The sequence below is a fragment of the Mytilus californianus genome, unplaced genomic scaffold (genome assembly GCF_021869535.1).
Source record: "Mytilus californianus isolate M0D057914Y unplaced genomic scaffold, xbMytCali1.0.p SCAF_5, whole genome shotgun sequence".
Lineage (NCBI taxonomy): Eukaryota > Metazoa > Mollusca > Bivalvia > Mytilida > Mytilidae > Mytilus > Mytilus californianus.
The window spans coordinates 106567877-106585700 of NW_026262701.1; the positions used below are offsets into that span (position 1 = coordinate 106567877).

The 17824-nt window shown below is 31.4% G+C and overlaps 1 protein-coding gene across 2 annotated transcripts in view; it reads left to right on the forward strand.

Moving 5' to 3' along the window:
* Positions 1 to 17824, forward strand: part of LOC127700467 (engulfment and cell motility protein 1-like) — a 55020-nt gene that overhangs the window by 25876 nt on the left and 11320 nt on the right. For both annotated transcript variants that reach the window (XM_052203958.1, XM_052203959.1), the window contains 9 exons: positions 7063 to 7135; positions 8231 to 8281; positions 8796 to 8912; positions 9428 to 9538; positions 10102 to 10209; positions 11143 to 11251; positions 13470 to 13606; positions 15006 to 15175; positions 15915 to 16030. In XM_052203958.1, coding sequence (XP_052059918.1) covers positions 7063 to 7135; positions 8231 to 8281; positions 8796 to 8912; positions 9428 to 9538; positions 10102 to 10209; positions 11143 to 11251; positions 13470 to 13606; positions 15006 to 15175; positions 15915 to 16030 — 992 coding nt within the window. The remainder of the gene's footprint in view (positions 1 to 7062; positions 7136 to 8230; positions 8282 to 8795; positions 8913 to 9427; positions 9539 to 10101; positions 10210 to 11142; positions 11252 to 13469; positions 13607 to 15005; positions 15176 to 15914; positions 16031 to 17824) is intronic.

Here is a 17824-nt window from a genome sequence, read left to right on the forward strand (position 1 = left end):
AGAAAAAATAAGTTCTCCAAGGTCTGTATAGAAACCAGTCTAGATCACATGAACTTTGTCTCAATTAATTTTTTTGACATATTCATTATTTACATGCTCCGAAAATAAAACTATTTCTGCCAGTTGTAAGTTTAGTGGTAAGAATGTTATCGCCCTTTGAAGTTGACTTTTTAGGGAATGTCATCTTCACCACAAGAACACGTTGATTAAAGATTTACTAAATAAAAAATATGATTTGATCAAATCAAAATAAATTGTGTAATCTTTTATAACAATTTTATTTAAAACACATAAAAACAGATAGGAGTAGATGAAATATTGACTTTCTTATCCTTTTCCTAAAGAAGAGCTCCATGTTTATTGTTCTAGAGTAAGTAGTAGTAGTCCCTGGTTTTTCCACTAAAATGGTATAAAATGATTATTCAGTTTATTCATTTTTTTTTTTTTTTAATTTACCTTTTTAGCTCACCTATGAGCTTTTCTCATCACTTGGCGTCCGTCGTCCGTTGTCGTCGTCCGTTAACTTTTACAAAAATCTTCTCCTCTGAAACCACTAGGCCAAATTTAACCAAACTTGGCCACAATCATCATTAGGGTATCTAGTTTAAAAATGTGTCCGATGACCCCGCCTGCCAACCAAGATGGCCGACATGGCTAAAAATAGAACATAGGGGTAAAATGCATATCTCTGAAACTAAAGCATTTAGAGCAAATCTGACAGGGGTGAAAATGTTCATCAGGTTAAGATCTATCTGCCCTGAAATTTTCAGATGAATCAGATTACCTGTTGTTGGATTGCTGCCCCTGAATTGGTAATTTTAAGGCAATTTTGCAGTTTTTGGTTATTATCTTGAATATTATTATAGATAGAGATAAACTGTAAACAGCAATAATGTTCAGCAGAGTAAGATCTACAAATAAGTTGTCATGACCAAAATTGTCAGTTGACCCCTTTAGGAGTTATTGCCCTTAATAGTCAATTTTTAACAATTTTTTGTAAATTTTTGTAATCTTTTACAAAAATCTTCTCCTATGAAACTACTGAGACAAATTTAACCATACTTGGCCATAATCATTATTAGGGTATCTAGTTTAAAAATTTGTCGGATGACCCCGCCTTCCAACCATCATGGCTGACTTGGTTAAAAATAGAACATAGGGGTAAAATGCAGTTTTTATACGACCGCAAAAAAATTTTTGTGGTCATATATTGGTATGACGTTGTTGTCGTCGTCGTCGTTCTCGTCGTCGTCGTCGTCGTCGTCCGGCGTCGTCCGAAGACACATTGGTTTTCGCACTCTAACTTTAGTTTAAGTGAATGGATCTCTATGAAATTTTACCACAAGGTTCAATACCACAAAAGGAAGGTTGGGATTGATTTTGGGGGTTATGGTACCAACAGTAAAGGAATTAGGGGCCAAAAAGGGGCCAAAAATAAGCATTTTTGTAACTTCCAGACATAACTTGTGTGTTAGTGTATGGATCTCTCTGACATTGTACCACAAGGTTCCATATCTCAAAAGGAATGCTGGGATTGATTTTGGGGGTAATTGCCTCAAAATTTTAGGAATTAGGGGCCAAAAAAGGGGCAAAAAACAAGCATTTTTCTAGTTTCATAGCAATAACTTGTGTGTAAGTGTATGGATCTTTCTGAAATTGTACTACAAGGTTCCATATCACAAAGGGAAAGCTGGAATTGAGTTTGGGGGTAATTGCCGAAAGGTTTAGGAATTGGGGGCCAAAAAGGGGCCAAAAATAAGCATTTTTCTAGTTTCCAGACAATAACTTGTGTTCAAGTATATGGATCTCTCTGAAATTGTACTGCAAGGTACCATACCACAAAGGGAAGGCTGGGATTGATGATGGGGGTAATTGCCTCAATATTTTAGGAATTAGGGGCAAAAAAGGGGCAAAAAACAAGCATTTTTCTAATTTCAGGACAATAACTTGTGTGTAAGTGTATGGATCTTTCTGAAATTGTACTACAAGGTTCCATATCACAAAGGGAAAGCTGGGTTTGAGTTTGGGGGTAATTGCCCTAAATGTTTAGAAATTTGGGGCCAAAAAGGGGCCAAAAAACACATTTTTCTAGTTTCCAGACAATAACCTGTGTTCAAGTGTATGGATCTCTCTGAAATTGTACTGCAAGGTACCATTCCACAAAGGGAAGGCTGGGATTGAGTTTCGGGGTGATGAATCATAAGGGGGTTCAAAAAATTTGGGGCGGGGGGGGATTTTTTTTTTTCCCTTTTTTTTTTCTTTTAAAATTTTCCATTTTTAGTTGGTTATTTCTGATTTATATTTAAAAGCAAATAATAATGATATGGTAGGATATACACACCAAACAGGATGTGTAAATTATTATATAATAAGTATTGTGCAATAGCAAGAAATTTTCAATTGCGCAGTATTGCACAATAGCAAGAAATCTTCAATTGCACAGTATTGCGCAATAGCAAGAAATCTTCAATTGCACAGTATTGCGCAATAGCAAGAAATATCCAATAGCACAATATTGCGCAATAGCAAGAAATTGTCAATTGTACAGTATTGCGCAATAGCAAGAAATATTTAATTGCACAGTATTGTGCAAAAGAAGATACTTCGTATAAATTGCTTATTTCTTGACCAATTTCAATGGGGTTTTATTCTTGAATTCTTGGGTTTCTTTAATATGCTGAATCTAACCGTGTATTTAGTATTTGGATTTTGGGCCCCGTTTTTAAATTGGTCCACATTGAGGTCCAAAGGGTCCAAAATTAAACTTTGTTTGATTTCATCAAAAATTGAATTATTGGGGTTCTTTGATATGCCGAATCTAACCATGCATTTAGATTCTTAATTTTTGGTTCCGTTTTCAAATTGGTCTACATTAAGGTCCAAAGGGTCCAAAATTAGACTTAGTTTGATTTTAACAAAAATCGAATTCTTAGGGTTCTTTGATATGCTGAATCTAAACATGTATTTAGATTTTTGATTATGGGCCCAGTTTTCAAGTTGGTCCAAATCGGGGTCCAAAATTTAACTTTGTTTGATATCAACAAAAATTGAATATATGGGGTTCTTTGATATGCTGAATCTAACCATGTATTTATATTTTTGATTTTTGGGCCGCGTTATCAACTTTGTCCACATTGAGGTCAAAAGGGTCCAAAATTAAACTTTGTTTGATTTCATCAAAAATTGAATTCTTGGGGTTCTTTGATATGCTGAATCTAACCATGTATTTAGATTTTGGATATTGGACCATAATAGGTGAATGTCCAATTTAAAATTTTTAAGTTCTTAGACCACATTCATTCTGTGTCAGAAACCTATGCTGTGTCAAATATTTAATCACAATCCAAATGCAAAGCTGTATCAAGCTTGAATGTTGTGTCCATACTTGCCCCAACTGTTCAGGGTTCGACCTCTGCGGTCGTATCAAGCTGCGCCCTGCGGAGCATTTTATTGGCTTATATCTCTGAAACTAAAGCATTTAGAGCAAATCTGACAGGGGGTAAAAATGTTCATCAGGTTGCCCCTGAGTTAGTAATTTTACAAAAATTTTGAAGTTTTTTGTTATTATCTTAGATATCATTATAATATCTAATATCTAATACTATTAATTATGATTTTAACCTTATTTTACATGATTTCCAAAGCATCAGTAAATACAGGTGAGCGACACAGGCTCTTGAGAGCCTCTAGTTTAATGTTTCAGTTAAAATGTTATGAAATAATCTGATTGAAAGATTACTCTCATTGATAACAATTTTAAGTTATTTTATGTATTAAAATGTGATCTAGACTGAATAGTGTTTGTATTCTTTAGTAGTGTTGCCAGTTCTGTCAATTCTTTGCAAACATTAAAATTAAAAGCCAATTCTTGCTAGCATTAGGGTTTATCATGTTTCCTTTTGGAATTATTTTTGTAGCCAACGTTACTTGAGATATTTTATGAGTTATTGTTATATAGTCAATGTAAATTTAAAGCTCTTCATCAATATCTCAATTTCAACACATATAAAAGCAAGGCTTGTAATATAAATTTAGTGTAAATAAGAGTGTGCATTTTTTTCATACTGTTGAAAAAAAATACAATTTTAAAGGCACATAGCATTTTTCAGCCAAGAATACAATTTCTATTTATATATAGATTGTTAATGAAAGAGTATATAATAAGACTTTGTTTTATCAGTTCTAGAGTACAACACTATCTAGATATTCTTTAAAAATCAATGATTACTGTATAGTGTGGTTTTTTTTTGCAGAGTATAAACTCACATTAGCAATGGCCAAACCTGTTTGTGAGGTTTAATTCTCATTTTTCTTGATTTGATTTTGGTCTTTCTTTAAGATCAAATTTATGCCAACGAATAATTCCTGATTTATCTTAATCGTGATATTATAGAAAATTTCCAACTTTACCGTTTAAAGTTACAAATGACCCCAAAATAGATACAAATTAAGACTCAAAAAGAATGATATTTATATCTGCAAACTAATTCTTTACACATTATTTTATGTTCTTCTAGGTTAAACACACTCATTTCATATTACTTTTTTGTACTCCTTTTGCACAACACATAGATTATCCCATTGAGAAAAATTCAGTTGAATTATTTCTTTGTTTACCAATTATTTGATAATTTGAACTTGTTGTATATAAATGTATTGTTTATGTGTATAAAATACTATATGCAGTTGATATAATGCATCAGATTCTATACATTTTGAAGCAGAATGTGTATTGAATTTGCCTGTACTTTCATTTGATGCAGTTTCTCTATTTTTACATGCATATGTCGTACATTTATCTTTTTGATTTTCAACATAGTCTGGTTGGAGGTATTCTTATGCCCCATTTATGGACATTATGTTTTTCGGTCTGTGCGTCCGTTCGTTCGTCCGTCCGTCCGTCCATCCGTTCGTCTGTCTGTTTGTTCATTCGTTCGTCTGACCCGCTTCAGGTTAAAGTTTTTGGTCAAGGTAGTTTTTGATGAAGTTGAAGTCCAATCAACTTGAAACTTAGTACACATGTTCCCTATGATATGATCTTTCTAATTTTAATGCCAAATTAGAGTTTTGACCCCAATTTCACGGTCCACTAAACATAGAAAAAGATAGTGCGAGTGTGGCATCCGTGTACTATGGACACATTCTTGTTTGGTAAATGTTACTGAAATAAATGAAGTTTCAAAGGATGATTATACAGAACTTTTATTGCTGTTCTACATCTAAATATGACATAATATTAAAATGCATATTCAGTAGTGGAATGATAAATGACAGTTAATGTTAAAGAAAACATTAAAGAATAAAAAAAAAGAAGATATTTCGGCTTTGAATTGTATATTTTTTTATCCATGTTGAAAACTTGCAGCCTCAGCAAATGTTATGTTTAAATACTTTTTATACATTTCAATGACCATTGAATACTGATTAAACTGTGCTATTTTCAGACTTGATTTAGCATGATTTTAACTGATGGTTATCCTTCTTCTAATGAAACATATTTTTAGGGAAAGGGATTGTGTATAAAACTACTATAGATGGCAAAGAGCTAAATAACTCAGGTTTTACAGGAAAATGTTTCATTTTGCCATCTCAGTCACCTTACAAGCATGCTTTCATATTATTGTGAAAGGTCTATTGTTATGTTCTAGTTTCTATTCTGGTAAAATTGACATAGATGCTTCTTAACAGTATAATGTAAATGTATGAATTTACTTTTAATTTTTGTGTCTTCAAATTACTAGAAAAAGTACCCTCCCGGCTTCCACACGTACAATTTGAAAGAACTATAATAATATTAAGGGAATACAAATCTGAGTATAATATATAACAAGGGAAACAACTTGCATGCTCTAGAGATTTGCAAGTTTTCAGTTGGACTTAAGTTTCCTAGCAGAAGACTTGATACATAAACTATAGAAATGTAATAAATTTATCCCCAAACTACTTTAATTGAAGTTGTTAATTTTCAACTGAATGATAAAAAAAAATCAGGCAATTTCACATCTACTGCCTCAAGATTCACATATGTAAAATAATTTTTAGTACAATATACAAGCCATTTTAATATTTGTAAAGTTTTGAAATAAGAAAGGTGAAATTCTGTAAGCTTCACATTAGTAAAATATGCTGTCTTCTTCTCTTTAAATCAGTGCATTTTCTTATTGCTAAAGCTTGGAGTAGAAAATGTAGCAAAAATATAATTGAGAGCTTTATGTGTGTAAGCAAAGGTTGAGTTACATGTTGGATGTTTTGACATATTAATGTCATTCAGTTATATTACAGAGATTTATTTTGAAATTTTGATCACAGTTTTGTTACAGTTAACTATTTGAGTGTTTACCAAGTACACCAAAGTTCTGTTTGCTTGTTTGTTTTGTAAACCATGAAATTAGTATTAGCTCTATTTACTATATAATTTAGGAGTAAAAGTTATCATTGTTGGTAATCATGGTAATTCAAATCATGGAACTGGTAACAAAAGCTTACTTGACTGGGACTAGTTAAATCTGATCTTACCCCAGTGAATTTTTGCCAAATAAACCAATTTCAAAGAGGCAAATTTAAATTCTGTTTATCTATTACACGTTGTAATGTTATGAGAATAGTAATTGTTTTATGATAATTTTAATAGGAAATTTCATGAAATGGATTTATTAGCCGTTTTAAATCATTAAAAAGTTTTTTTTTTTAATTCTAAACTAATACAAGTTGAAATTCTTAAAAATAAGTGTAGGGTGAAAAAAATCAAACACGACGACAAATGAATAGAATAAAGCCCTTTTATTGAAAGCGTTTAATATTTTTTTGCAAAAGCATTTTGTTTTGCATAATGATTTTAGTAAAATTATGTATTAAGAGTATCTATAAACATTATTAATCATGAATAGAATAAAGCCCTTACATTGAAGGAGTAAATATTTTACAAAAAACTTAGCATTTTGTTTTGCATAATGATTTAAGTAATAATAAAATTATGTATTAAGAGTATATATAAACATTATTAATCAAAGTAATTGAGCTATGCTATGGAATAGAGAATATCTACTACTATTTTGTTTGCAGTAATGATGTACAGAAGAATGCTATAGCTTTGCTGAATGCATTGTTCATAAAGGCTGGACCAGAGAAGAGAAAGGTGAGTACATGTATGACCTAAATAATACTAAAAATGGATTAAAGGAGATGTGGGGTTTATGTCAATAGGACAGCAACCCAATAACAAAAGACACCTAAAGCACAAAATACAGCCTCATGTACTCATGTATTGTATTACAGGTGTTTATACTTGATTTCGAGCTCTAAATCAGCCTGTGTCTAAAAATCCCAACTTTCTATCTGTAGAGGAAATTTTGACATTATAATGACAAGATAATGAGATAAGTGAAAGAACTGTCCATATTTATAGTGCAAAAAGAAAGAATATAACCTACAAAATTAAATTAGGTGGTAATACAAAATAAGCTAAACATTTCCATTATAAAAATCTACCATGTAATTTTCACCTTTAATAGTGAGCTATTTTCAAGTACTCATTAATTAATTTTAACAATCAAATTTCATTGCTTTCTTATTTAATTGTTAAAGTTCACACCTATGGAAGGTGTATATTTCCCCAACTATATGAATATTTGGACCATACTTGTATGTTCAACAAGAAGTCACTGACTGTTTTACCCATATGTACTTGGGGCATTGAACCCCTTTCTCAGTTTTTTTTCTCTCTTTATTTTGGTGTTTAAATTTGATTTTTGAGTAAATTAGAATTTCTTTAACATTTCAATTTTTTTTTTAGATATTTAATTTGTGCATGCTCCTATTTATATGATTTTAAAATAGCAGTACTTTATAAGTGCTGTCCCTGTGTTCTTACACATATGGTCCAAATACTCATATGGTATATGCAACATATATATTTAAAGTGGTCCATCATAAGTATTTGCGTCCAAATGAAAATCACATACACAGTCCTTGATATGTTTAGATCACTTTTCTTGAATATTTACCATCAAAATTTTTCTTCCAACTAATGTAGCCTTACCGTACAGTGTTGTGCTGAATATGCATATTAATTTGCCGCTGGAAGTTAAGCAGCCATCCATCATCATCATCTGATACAGTGTATAATTCAATTGACAGTTTTTAATCCTGCAAAAGTTTGTATTGGTTTTAATATGTATATTGTTGATACACTCCTTAACAGAAAGAAAGTAATTATTTTGTATTATTGCAGAAATTAGCAGACAGTGTGCAGAGCAGAGCTTTTAGAAATGTGTTGATGTCTGTATGTATATTATATTTTATGTTCAATTAGCTTTTTTGTTAAACATTTCTTAATTGGTTCTTTGAAATTATTTTATGTACTCCTGTTTCCATACCAGATTTCTGCTGAAATAGAAAAAGGAAAACTATGAATGTTTTTATTAACCCTGAGTCATATCAAGGTTGGTCACCACTGTCATATGGTATTTTACATCCCCTTACAGGTCATCTTATGGAAAATTGAATATTGGATAAATTTTAAAGTAAGGTCAAAATACAGTATGACACCATTTCCCAAGATGACTTTTCTTCACCATGTTCACTGAGATCAAACATTTATATAGATCTAATATATAGTATTTATCATTTCTAGATATTCTTTGAAAAATTCATTTACACAGGTCACCTTTTGTTTGTATATCTTTTGTTTAAAAAAGGAGTTTAAATCGAAAAGTTAATAGCTTTATTATTTGACCCCCCTTCTTCCCCGAAAAAGTAACTCATAGTTAATTTCTTTTCTAACCAACATTTTTCAGTCAGTGTTTGGAGGTAAACTTGGATCAGAGATGGCTCATCAGTTGTATAAACTACAGACATTGTTACTAAATATGTATGAGGAAAAAATGATGACACCGGCTGATCCTAATTCACAGGTAAATCTACAGGTTTATATAAAAGCAAGTAGAAGGCATGACACAGTCAAACATCAAAAAGGTTTTTGGAGCTGGAAGGGGTGCAGACTATAGTGAAAATATTAAGTAGGAAAAAGTAGTTTTGACAAGGTTTCAGAAATTTTAATCTTCATGGCTTGTAGCACTTTTTTTCCAATTAAATCACAGTTTCACATTACTAATTTACAGGTAAAACTAAAGGTTTATAAAAAAAGCATGACAGAGTTAAACATCAAAGATGGTTGTTTGAAAGTTTAAGCTTAAATCCCCTTAGGCAAATGTGAAAAATTTAACGAAACACAGCAATAGCTGAATTCAGGAAATCTCAAATTTAGCCCAACAGAAAAAAGTACCAACAAAATAATCCAATGATTTCCCTAGTTATGTATGAATATTTTTTTGAAATCTTATGAATATGACAAGAGGGAAGAGAACTGAATAGATAATGCTAACAGCTTATATTATACTATATTAATGTATGTGTAAATTTATTCCAGTCTGTAACAGGAATTATTGAAACCCTGAGAAAACCTGTGCTGGATATAGAAGCAGATTCTAATCAACTAGGAAATAGAAAGTCTAATGTATATAAGAAATTGGGATTTGAGGTAAATTATAATGAACTTTTAAAAAAAACTGCATTCTATTCAGATTATTTAGTAAATTATCAGTTTAAAATACATTCATGCATTATATAGTGGCTATTCATGTACAGGGTAGATGAGTTGTATAATATGATCTTCAAGGTTTTTGATTGAAGAATTTCATTTAACATGTAAGTGTGTTTTTAACATTCAATCAACCCCATTGATTTTCAAAAAGGCAAGTACTACATGTATACTACACACATCATATGAAACAATTTAATTCTAAGAATTCTTGATTCTTAACAAAATTACAAAGATAGAGTTTCCAGATTATGTGGTTATAGAACTAGTAAATGATACAATTCAACTGGTTCTTATTATAAGTACATAGATCTCAAAACTTCCCACTTTATTTTTAACTTTTTTGATTCAAGCGTCACTGATGAGTCTTTTGTAGATGAAACCCACATCTGGTGTGCAACATTTTAATCCTAGTATCTTTGATGAGTTTATCTATGCAGAGACATCATACAATATATTTATTACAGAAATATTGAGTAATGTCTAAATAATATGTTTTACAGGATTCCTCCCATCCAGCACAGGATTTTGTAAGGCACACTCCACCTGGGATCCTTGCATTAGACAATGTTTACTATTTTGCTCAAAACCAGTCAGAAAATTATATAAAGGTAACAATGTTATGTTCTTTAAGGAATGACTGTAATATTTTTTCTGTCTATGAAGAAATAACATCAAAAATGTGGTGCACACTGAATAACTCGCATAGCGGGTTATTTTAAAGTGTGCACCACATTTTTTATGTTATTTCGAATAGACAGAAAAAATATTACAGTCATTTCTTATAATTTAATTCTAAATTCCATTTTATACCGGAGTAAACCATGAAAAAACGTTGATGACGTCACGGTCACATGACAGAATTATGTCTATGAGCTGATAAACAAAACAACGTCAGCCAATCAGAAGACGTGTTACATCCAAAATTAAATTATATTCACATATTTGAAAGTAATTTTAACAAGGAAGCAGCCATTGTTCATTCTGAGGGGTTATTTACTTGTAACAAATTTTTTTATAATTCATCTATATTGTGATTTTGTGGGAGAGGGAGCTATATGTTTTTTCTGTTTGTCACACTTTTTTATGTGATGATTTGACTAGATTTGGCCTGATTTCTATTTTTTTTTGTCTGAAGGCTGCAATTATGAATATCTAGGATGAATTTATAGATGGAAATGATTCATAAAATTTTTTATTTTGAGCGAAAATATTTGTTAGTAGATAAAAGGTTAAATTTGAGAATTTCAACCAAAAGAAGGGTTTATGACACACATTACCTGGAGGTAACTGACAGTGTTTGTTGTGTTAAATGACCGAATTTTAATCCTGTTTTTTTGTTTCAAGGTTAGAAATATGAATAACTTGGGTGAGTTCTTAGATTGAACCAATTTTCACCAACTCACATTTGTAGAAAAATTATATTTTATTGGTGAAAAAGGTAGATGGGGAGAAGGTATATTGTGAAATATTTTTTTTTTAAATATCAGTCCAGAAAAAGCTCTTTACTCTGTAATACAGGTATAATATGATTTCATTTGTAGGTGGTGCTAGAAAATTCTTGTAGAGAAGATAAACATGATTGTCCGTTTATACGTTCCAGTATAATGTTAACTAGAGTCCTGTGTAATATACTCAAAATAGGAGAACCACGTAAGTATGCTAATTATGATTTTTGTGGTAACAGACAGGAGTTGGGACTGACTGTTTTACAGATGGCAGTCATATGATTTAATTTTTATGCTTTAAAAAATTTTGAGAGCATTTACTGTGAAAGTACTTTTATTCGTGGGGTATCAATTTTCGTGGTTTTCGTGGATGGCTTTATCCACGAATTTAAGTGTCCAACGAAATATAACAACTGTTGTCCAAATAAAGAGATGGAAAGATCACCATGTAGGTTTGACTACATTGATACGTCATATCTAGAGAATGCATCGAATATAAGCAAACATGCTATGAACTATATATACAACCTCAGACCTGATTTTACCCATTTGATCTTTATAAACCTAAATTGTAGGACTTTTAACTTTTTAATTGTCATGAAAAATAAGTTTTGATTGATGAAAGTCAGACTTCTGGTGATGATATACGAAGATGAAGTGTTCATTTTATCTCCTCATAATTCTCATACCAAAAAAAAAAAGACATAGGGGCTTGCTTTTTTATTTCATTTAGAATTAATTCTACATTTCAAAGTACATTTGTAGCATTTTTTTATGTAACCGTTTGCTTTAAGTGACATGTTTATGGCCCAATTAACATCTTTGGTGATCGTTAATCTGTTGATCATTCGATCTGGGGTTAATTAGTGTCATTACTCCTGATTACGTGTGTGCAATAATTAAAATTTTTACTTTGCAATTTCCTTCATTCGAGACAATTTGTAAGCATAGATGAATCAGCTTATATACGAAAGCAATTATTTTATTTTGAAAATATTAGAAGAATGTTGTTCGCAATGAAAGACAAAATAAGTGAAAATGAACACCTTATTTTGCAATGTCCAACAAATCATCATTAAACAACATATGATTATTTTCAAGAATCTTCGTTTCTGATAGCTTCAAATTCCTCACTCAATTTTTTCTTCTTCAGAAAACTAAAATCCATGAATTGAAGAATCCACGAACATGTTACTTTTGGTCGAACCACGAAATTTGATACCGACCAATAAAAGTACTTTCACAGTAGTAATCACTTTTCCGTCCGTTTGTCCCAAACAAATGGTTTTGCGGAAGATAACTTGAGTATCCCTTGCTTCATTGATATGAAATTTATACACATTGAAGATATAGAAAAGTGGAATAAGAGTATGAGTTTTGAGATTTATAGGTCTAAGGTCAAGGTCACTGTTACCAAAATTTTAAAAGTTTTGCAAAAAATGGTTTCTGGAAGTTCCCTCCAAGTATCCTAGTATTTTGAACCCTTGAAATAAAAAATGTTTTCTTTCAATTAATGTGTAGTTCTAGGTGTTTTTAGATAACACAACCTTATTTTTGACTTCTGTTACATTTCACTCATCTTGTATTGAAGAATGATTTAATATTTAAAAAGAAAGTTTATAATGTTACCCTATAAGTGATTTTAGATCTGGGCATTCAATTCCTGCTTGGCAATACTGGAATGTTTATAATGTTACCCTATAAGTGATTTTAGATCTGGGCATTCAATTCCTGCTTGGCAATACTGGAATGTTTATAATGTTACCCTATAAGAGATTGTAGATCTGGGCATTCAATTCCTGCTTGGCAATACTGGAATGTTTATAATGTTACCCTATAAGAGATTGTAGATCTGGGCATTCAATTCCTGCTTGGCAATACTGGAATGTTTATAATGTTACCCTATAAGAGATTGTAGATCTGGGCATTCAATTCCTGCTTGGCAATACTGGAATGTTTATAATGTTACCCTATAAGAGATTGTAGATCTGGGCATTCAATTCCTGCTTGGCAATACTGGAATGTTTATAACATAGATATAAGGAAATGTATGATTCCCAACAAGATCAACTATCCATTAGAGAAGAAAGGATGAGAATGTTAACAACTATAAGCTTTTAACATGACGCGGAGCATGGAATTTTTGTAATTTCTATTAATTAGTAGGGTAGACTTTGCATGACTTGGTTTGCAATATCTTGCTAGAGCTGTTCCATAAAAACATACATGAGACCCACCCAGGGAAGGCACTTTGAAATCTATACTATGAATGGGTGTCAAGTACAAAGAAAATTAAGTGAAATTCTAATGTCTTTTTAAGTTGTTATCCCATTTTCAAAGTGCCTTCCCTGGGTACAATATTTTTTTAATCAGAACAGGCCTTGAATCTAACAGTGAAATATTTGACACTTTTCATTTTACAGCTTCTGACGATGGGAAAACCTATTACCCAATGTTTTTCAATGATGACAAACCATTTGAGAAATTATTTTGTATATGTATACAGCTTCTTAATAAAACATGGAGAGAAATGAGAGCCTCGGAGGAAGATTTTCCTAAGGTAGGAAATGTTTGATCAAGTTTATATATTTATGAAAGTGAATTAATGTTGTTCTAATGATGTTCATTACTTTTCCTTAACATTTTGTATTCTTTTTGGCTTTTTTGTAAGCAATTAAATGAAAAAAAGTTTTGCAATCTTTTGATTTTTATATATTTTTTAAAATCATACAAATACACTTTATATTTCTACTATGATTTGCCACTAAACATTAAGCAAACATGAATCAATCAATCAATCTATCCACTTTATTTCCAAGAAACAGTCATTTCTTCCCATATATGGCATATAAAAAATTTAGAGGCATTTTTTTTTCACCAAAAATTCTGGTTTTTCAAACGTTTTTTTTGGTTGTAATATATATTTTTATTTTCATATCATTCTCAAGTCTCATCTACAAATAAAGATGTCTAAAAAAATAATTTTGTAATTACTCATAAATATATGGTAAATCATAATTGTTTCAATAGAATAGTTAATAAACTCATAGAGGCCATGCCAATCCTATAATAATATCTAAGCCATTCAATTGCTTCAGTAACAGATGAAATTTTAAATTTAACTCTGCATAAGTAAACATATTTCAGCCTTAATTTACTTTAGGGGTCCCAACCCATATAGAGCTATACTCAACTATCCTTAACCCTAAACCTTACCCTAAACCATACCTTAACCTTACACTAGCTCTAACCCTAAAACCTAACCCTAACCTAGAACATCCCCTAACCTAACCATTACCACGAATGAACCCTAACTCTAAAGTATAGGGACCCTTAAAGTAAAAGAAGGCCCATATTTCAAATGTTTGTACATGTATTTCTAAAACAAGCTCTCAACCGATCTTCATTTTTCCTTATACTTTTTGAAACACATTTTCTATATTGTAAAAGAAAAAAATTGTTAGAATTCAATAAATAATTTTTGTCATTACCATTGATATGACCTTTCAAATTGCTAACCATAGATATAGCAACCCCACCTTTTGAGTTTGTTGCCCATTTTTCCCTTACCTATATGTTTACTGGAACTTTTGTCTGTTTAAGCTTATACCTCATGGGAGAATGCACTTTTCCCTAATTTTGTCAGAAATCAATAAATATAACCTTTTACTAGCATTTAAACAGATGTTCATACCTAATACATTTTGTACTTGAGTTATTACCATTATACTACCTTTCCAGAGACAGATTTAGGTTGTTGGGGGAGTACATGGGGCTAGGATCCCCCTTTTGGAGCTACATATATCGTTAATTCTTAGAAATTTTTCAGTCCCAACCCTTACATTGTCTTGTGAGGGCCCCTCCCCCTCCCCCTCCCCCTATTCAAAATCCTGGATCGGCACCAGCTTTCAAATTGCTTACCTATGTCATCCATTGTTGATATATTTTTTTCTTTACAGGTACTTAGTGTAGTAAAAGAACAAATAACTAGAGCATTACAAGTACAACCCAGGTCATTTGAAGTGTTAAAAACCCGTCTTCAGACACTTACTTACCAAGACATCCTGAAACTCTGGGCAGAAGATCGACAGAAAAAGGAGGACTGGGAATCTCAGGCTAAACCTATTATGTTAGTTCTAAAACTATTATTCTGGGTGCATCCTCTGTGGTCTAAGTAGTTCATCATTATTTAAAAGTGTGCTACACATTTTTGAGGTTATTTCCAATATACAGAAAAAATATCACAGTCATTCCTTATAATTTAATTCTAAATTCCATTTTTAAGGAGTAAATCATGAAAAAACGTTGATGACAACTGTTCAGGGTTCAACCTCTGCGGTCGTATCAGGCTGCGATTGGCGAAGCATTTTATTATCTAATGCCTTCACATATTCAGCTGATTTTTAGCATGTGAGTCAAATGGTAATGAGTTAAAGATTGAGTTTAAGTTTAGTTCTGCTCTGCTGATTTGTGCCAAAGTTACTGGCTTTGGACTTTGAACATTTTGTGAAAATAACAGTTATAGAGACTTTCATTCTCAATTTTTCACTCCTAAAAATGGCTTCAAGTTTTTGTTTGCAAGCTGGCCATTCGTGTCATTCCGACACATCTAGTTTATAACAAGTTTTCTATAGTTTGCTGAACTGCCAAATTATTCAATACAACCCCGGAAAATTTGTCTTTTAAAAATTACATTATGAAAATAAAAGTAAAGGGTTTAAAGAACTCTATCTGTACCCAGACACATTTTTTTGGCATTATGTATTAGAAACATTAAACATACAAATTTCTAAATTTTTAACATATTTTTAAATAGCATTACAAATCTTTCCATATGTGTTGTTTAATGTGATAGCATCCTATTTCAGTGAACTTAGACAACACATTACACCAGACATGTTAAACTTGATAAAACAGCAAAGAATTAATTTTCTCATGGAAGGAACAAATTTTCAAAAATTTAACTACAAAGGAAAAATCAGAGGTAAGAATTGATTTTATTTACTTTCCTTTAAATGAAGTTTTCTATTTCACATCAGATAAAGGTATTTATCAAACATTAGATGAGGGTATTTATTTACATAAGATGAAAGTATTTATTTACATTAGATGAAGGTATTTATTTACATAAGATGAAAGTATTTATTATACATTATATGAAGGTATTTATTTAGATTAGATGAAGGTGTTTATTTTTAATTAGATGAAGGTAATTTTTATACATTAGATGAAGGTATTCAGTTTGCATTTGATGAACATATTTATTTTACATTAGTTCAATGTATTTTTTAGCTCACCTGGACCAAAGGACCAAGTGAGCTTTTCTCATCACTTGGCATACTTTAACTTTTACAAAAATCTTCTCCTCTGAAACTACTGGGCCAATTGGAACTAATCTTGGCCACAATCATCATTGGGGTAGCAAGTTTAAGAAATGTGTCTGATGACCCGGCCCTCCTACCAATGGCCGGAATGGCTAAAAATAGAACATAGGGGTAAAATGCAATGTTTGGCTATTATCTTGAAAATCGTTAAAGATAGAGGAAATTTGACGGGGCAAAAATGTTCAGAATGATGAGAATTATCTGATGTCTTATGACATCAAAACTGTCAGACAACTTCTTACAACAGTAATTGCCCTTAAACGATGAATTTTACCATTTTTAAAAGCATTTGCTTTTACTGCCATCGTGCATGGCTATTTTGTTTATCGTCAAAATAGAGTGCACATGTTTTTCAATCTATAGTTCTTTCAAGATTTAGTAAAAGTATGTGTTTGCTTGATTTTTGTATTGAATATTAACTTAATTTGATTAAGCATTCCTTAAATGCAATATTTAAATGGAAGTTTAATAGTTAACCCCTTTACTTAGAAATGTTGATCCGCAAAAGGTTACGTAACAGGCTTCATTATCAAATGCAGTGATACAGTGAAATTCAGCGCCCTCTATTGGCTAATCTCGATCTGTCTTATTACCAGTTTAAAGTGTACCAACATGGTTAATTTTATTTTTTACGAATTAAATTTTGCTGTTTAAAAGAATAAATAGTGGCTCTCTTGCTTGTTTAAATATCAAAATATCAAAATACTTTTGTTAATTTAATTGGAGTGTCATATTGGTAAACCTTACTGTGTTTGCGGATCTGCAACAAGTCTTGTTTATTTCCACGTGGTAATTTGTGGTATTAAGATATATCATTACCGGACTGGTTTACGATGCACGGTATTTCGTATGGAAACAGTTTAAACGAAATGATCTAGATTTTTACATTTTTAAGATATATGGCAAATGCTTTTTCTAGCGCTATAACGCTTTGATTTTTTATTTTTGCCCATTATTTCGTAAATTATAAAAGACAGATATAAACTTTAAATAGCTAAAATGATCAGCAAGGCAAGATCTACAAATAAGCCATCATGGTAGAAATCTTCAGTTGACTCATTATTGGAGTTATTGCCCTTTAATGATAATTTTTGTCGAGCCTGCGACTTTTGTCGCAGAAAGCCCGACATAGGGATAGTGATCCGGCGGCGGTGGCGGCGGCGTTAGCTAACTTCTTAAAAGCTTTATATTTTAGAAAGTGGAAGGTCTGGATGCTTCATACTTTGTATATGGATGCCTCATGTTACGAAGTTTCCGTCAGTCACATGTCCAATGTCCTTGACCTCATTTTCATGGTTCAATGACTGCTTGAAAAAAAAGTTAAGATTTTTTGTAATGTTAGATTCTCTCTTATTATAAGTAATAGGATAACTATATTTGGTATGTGCGTACCT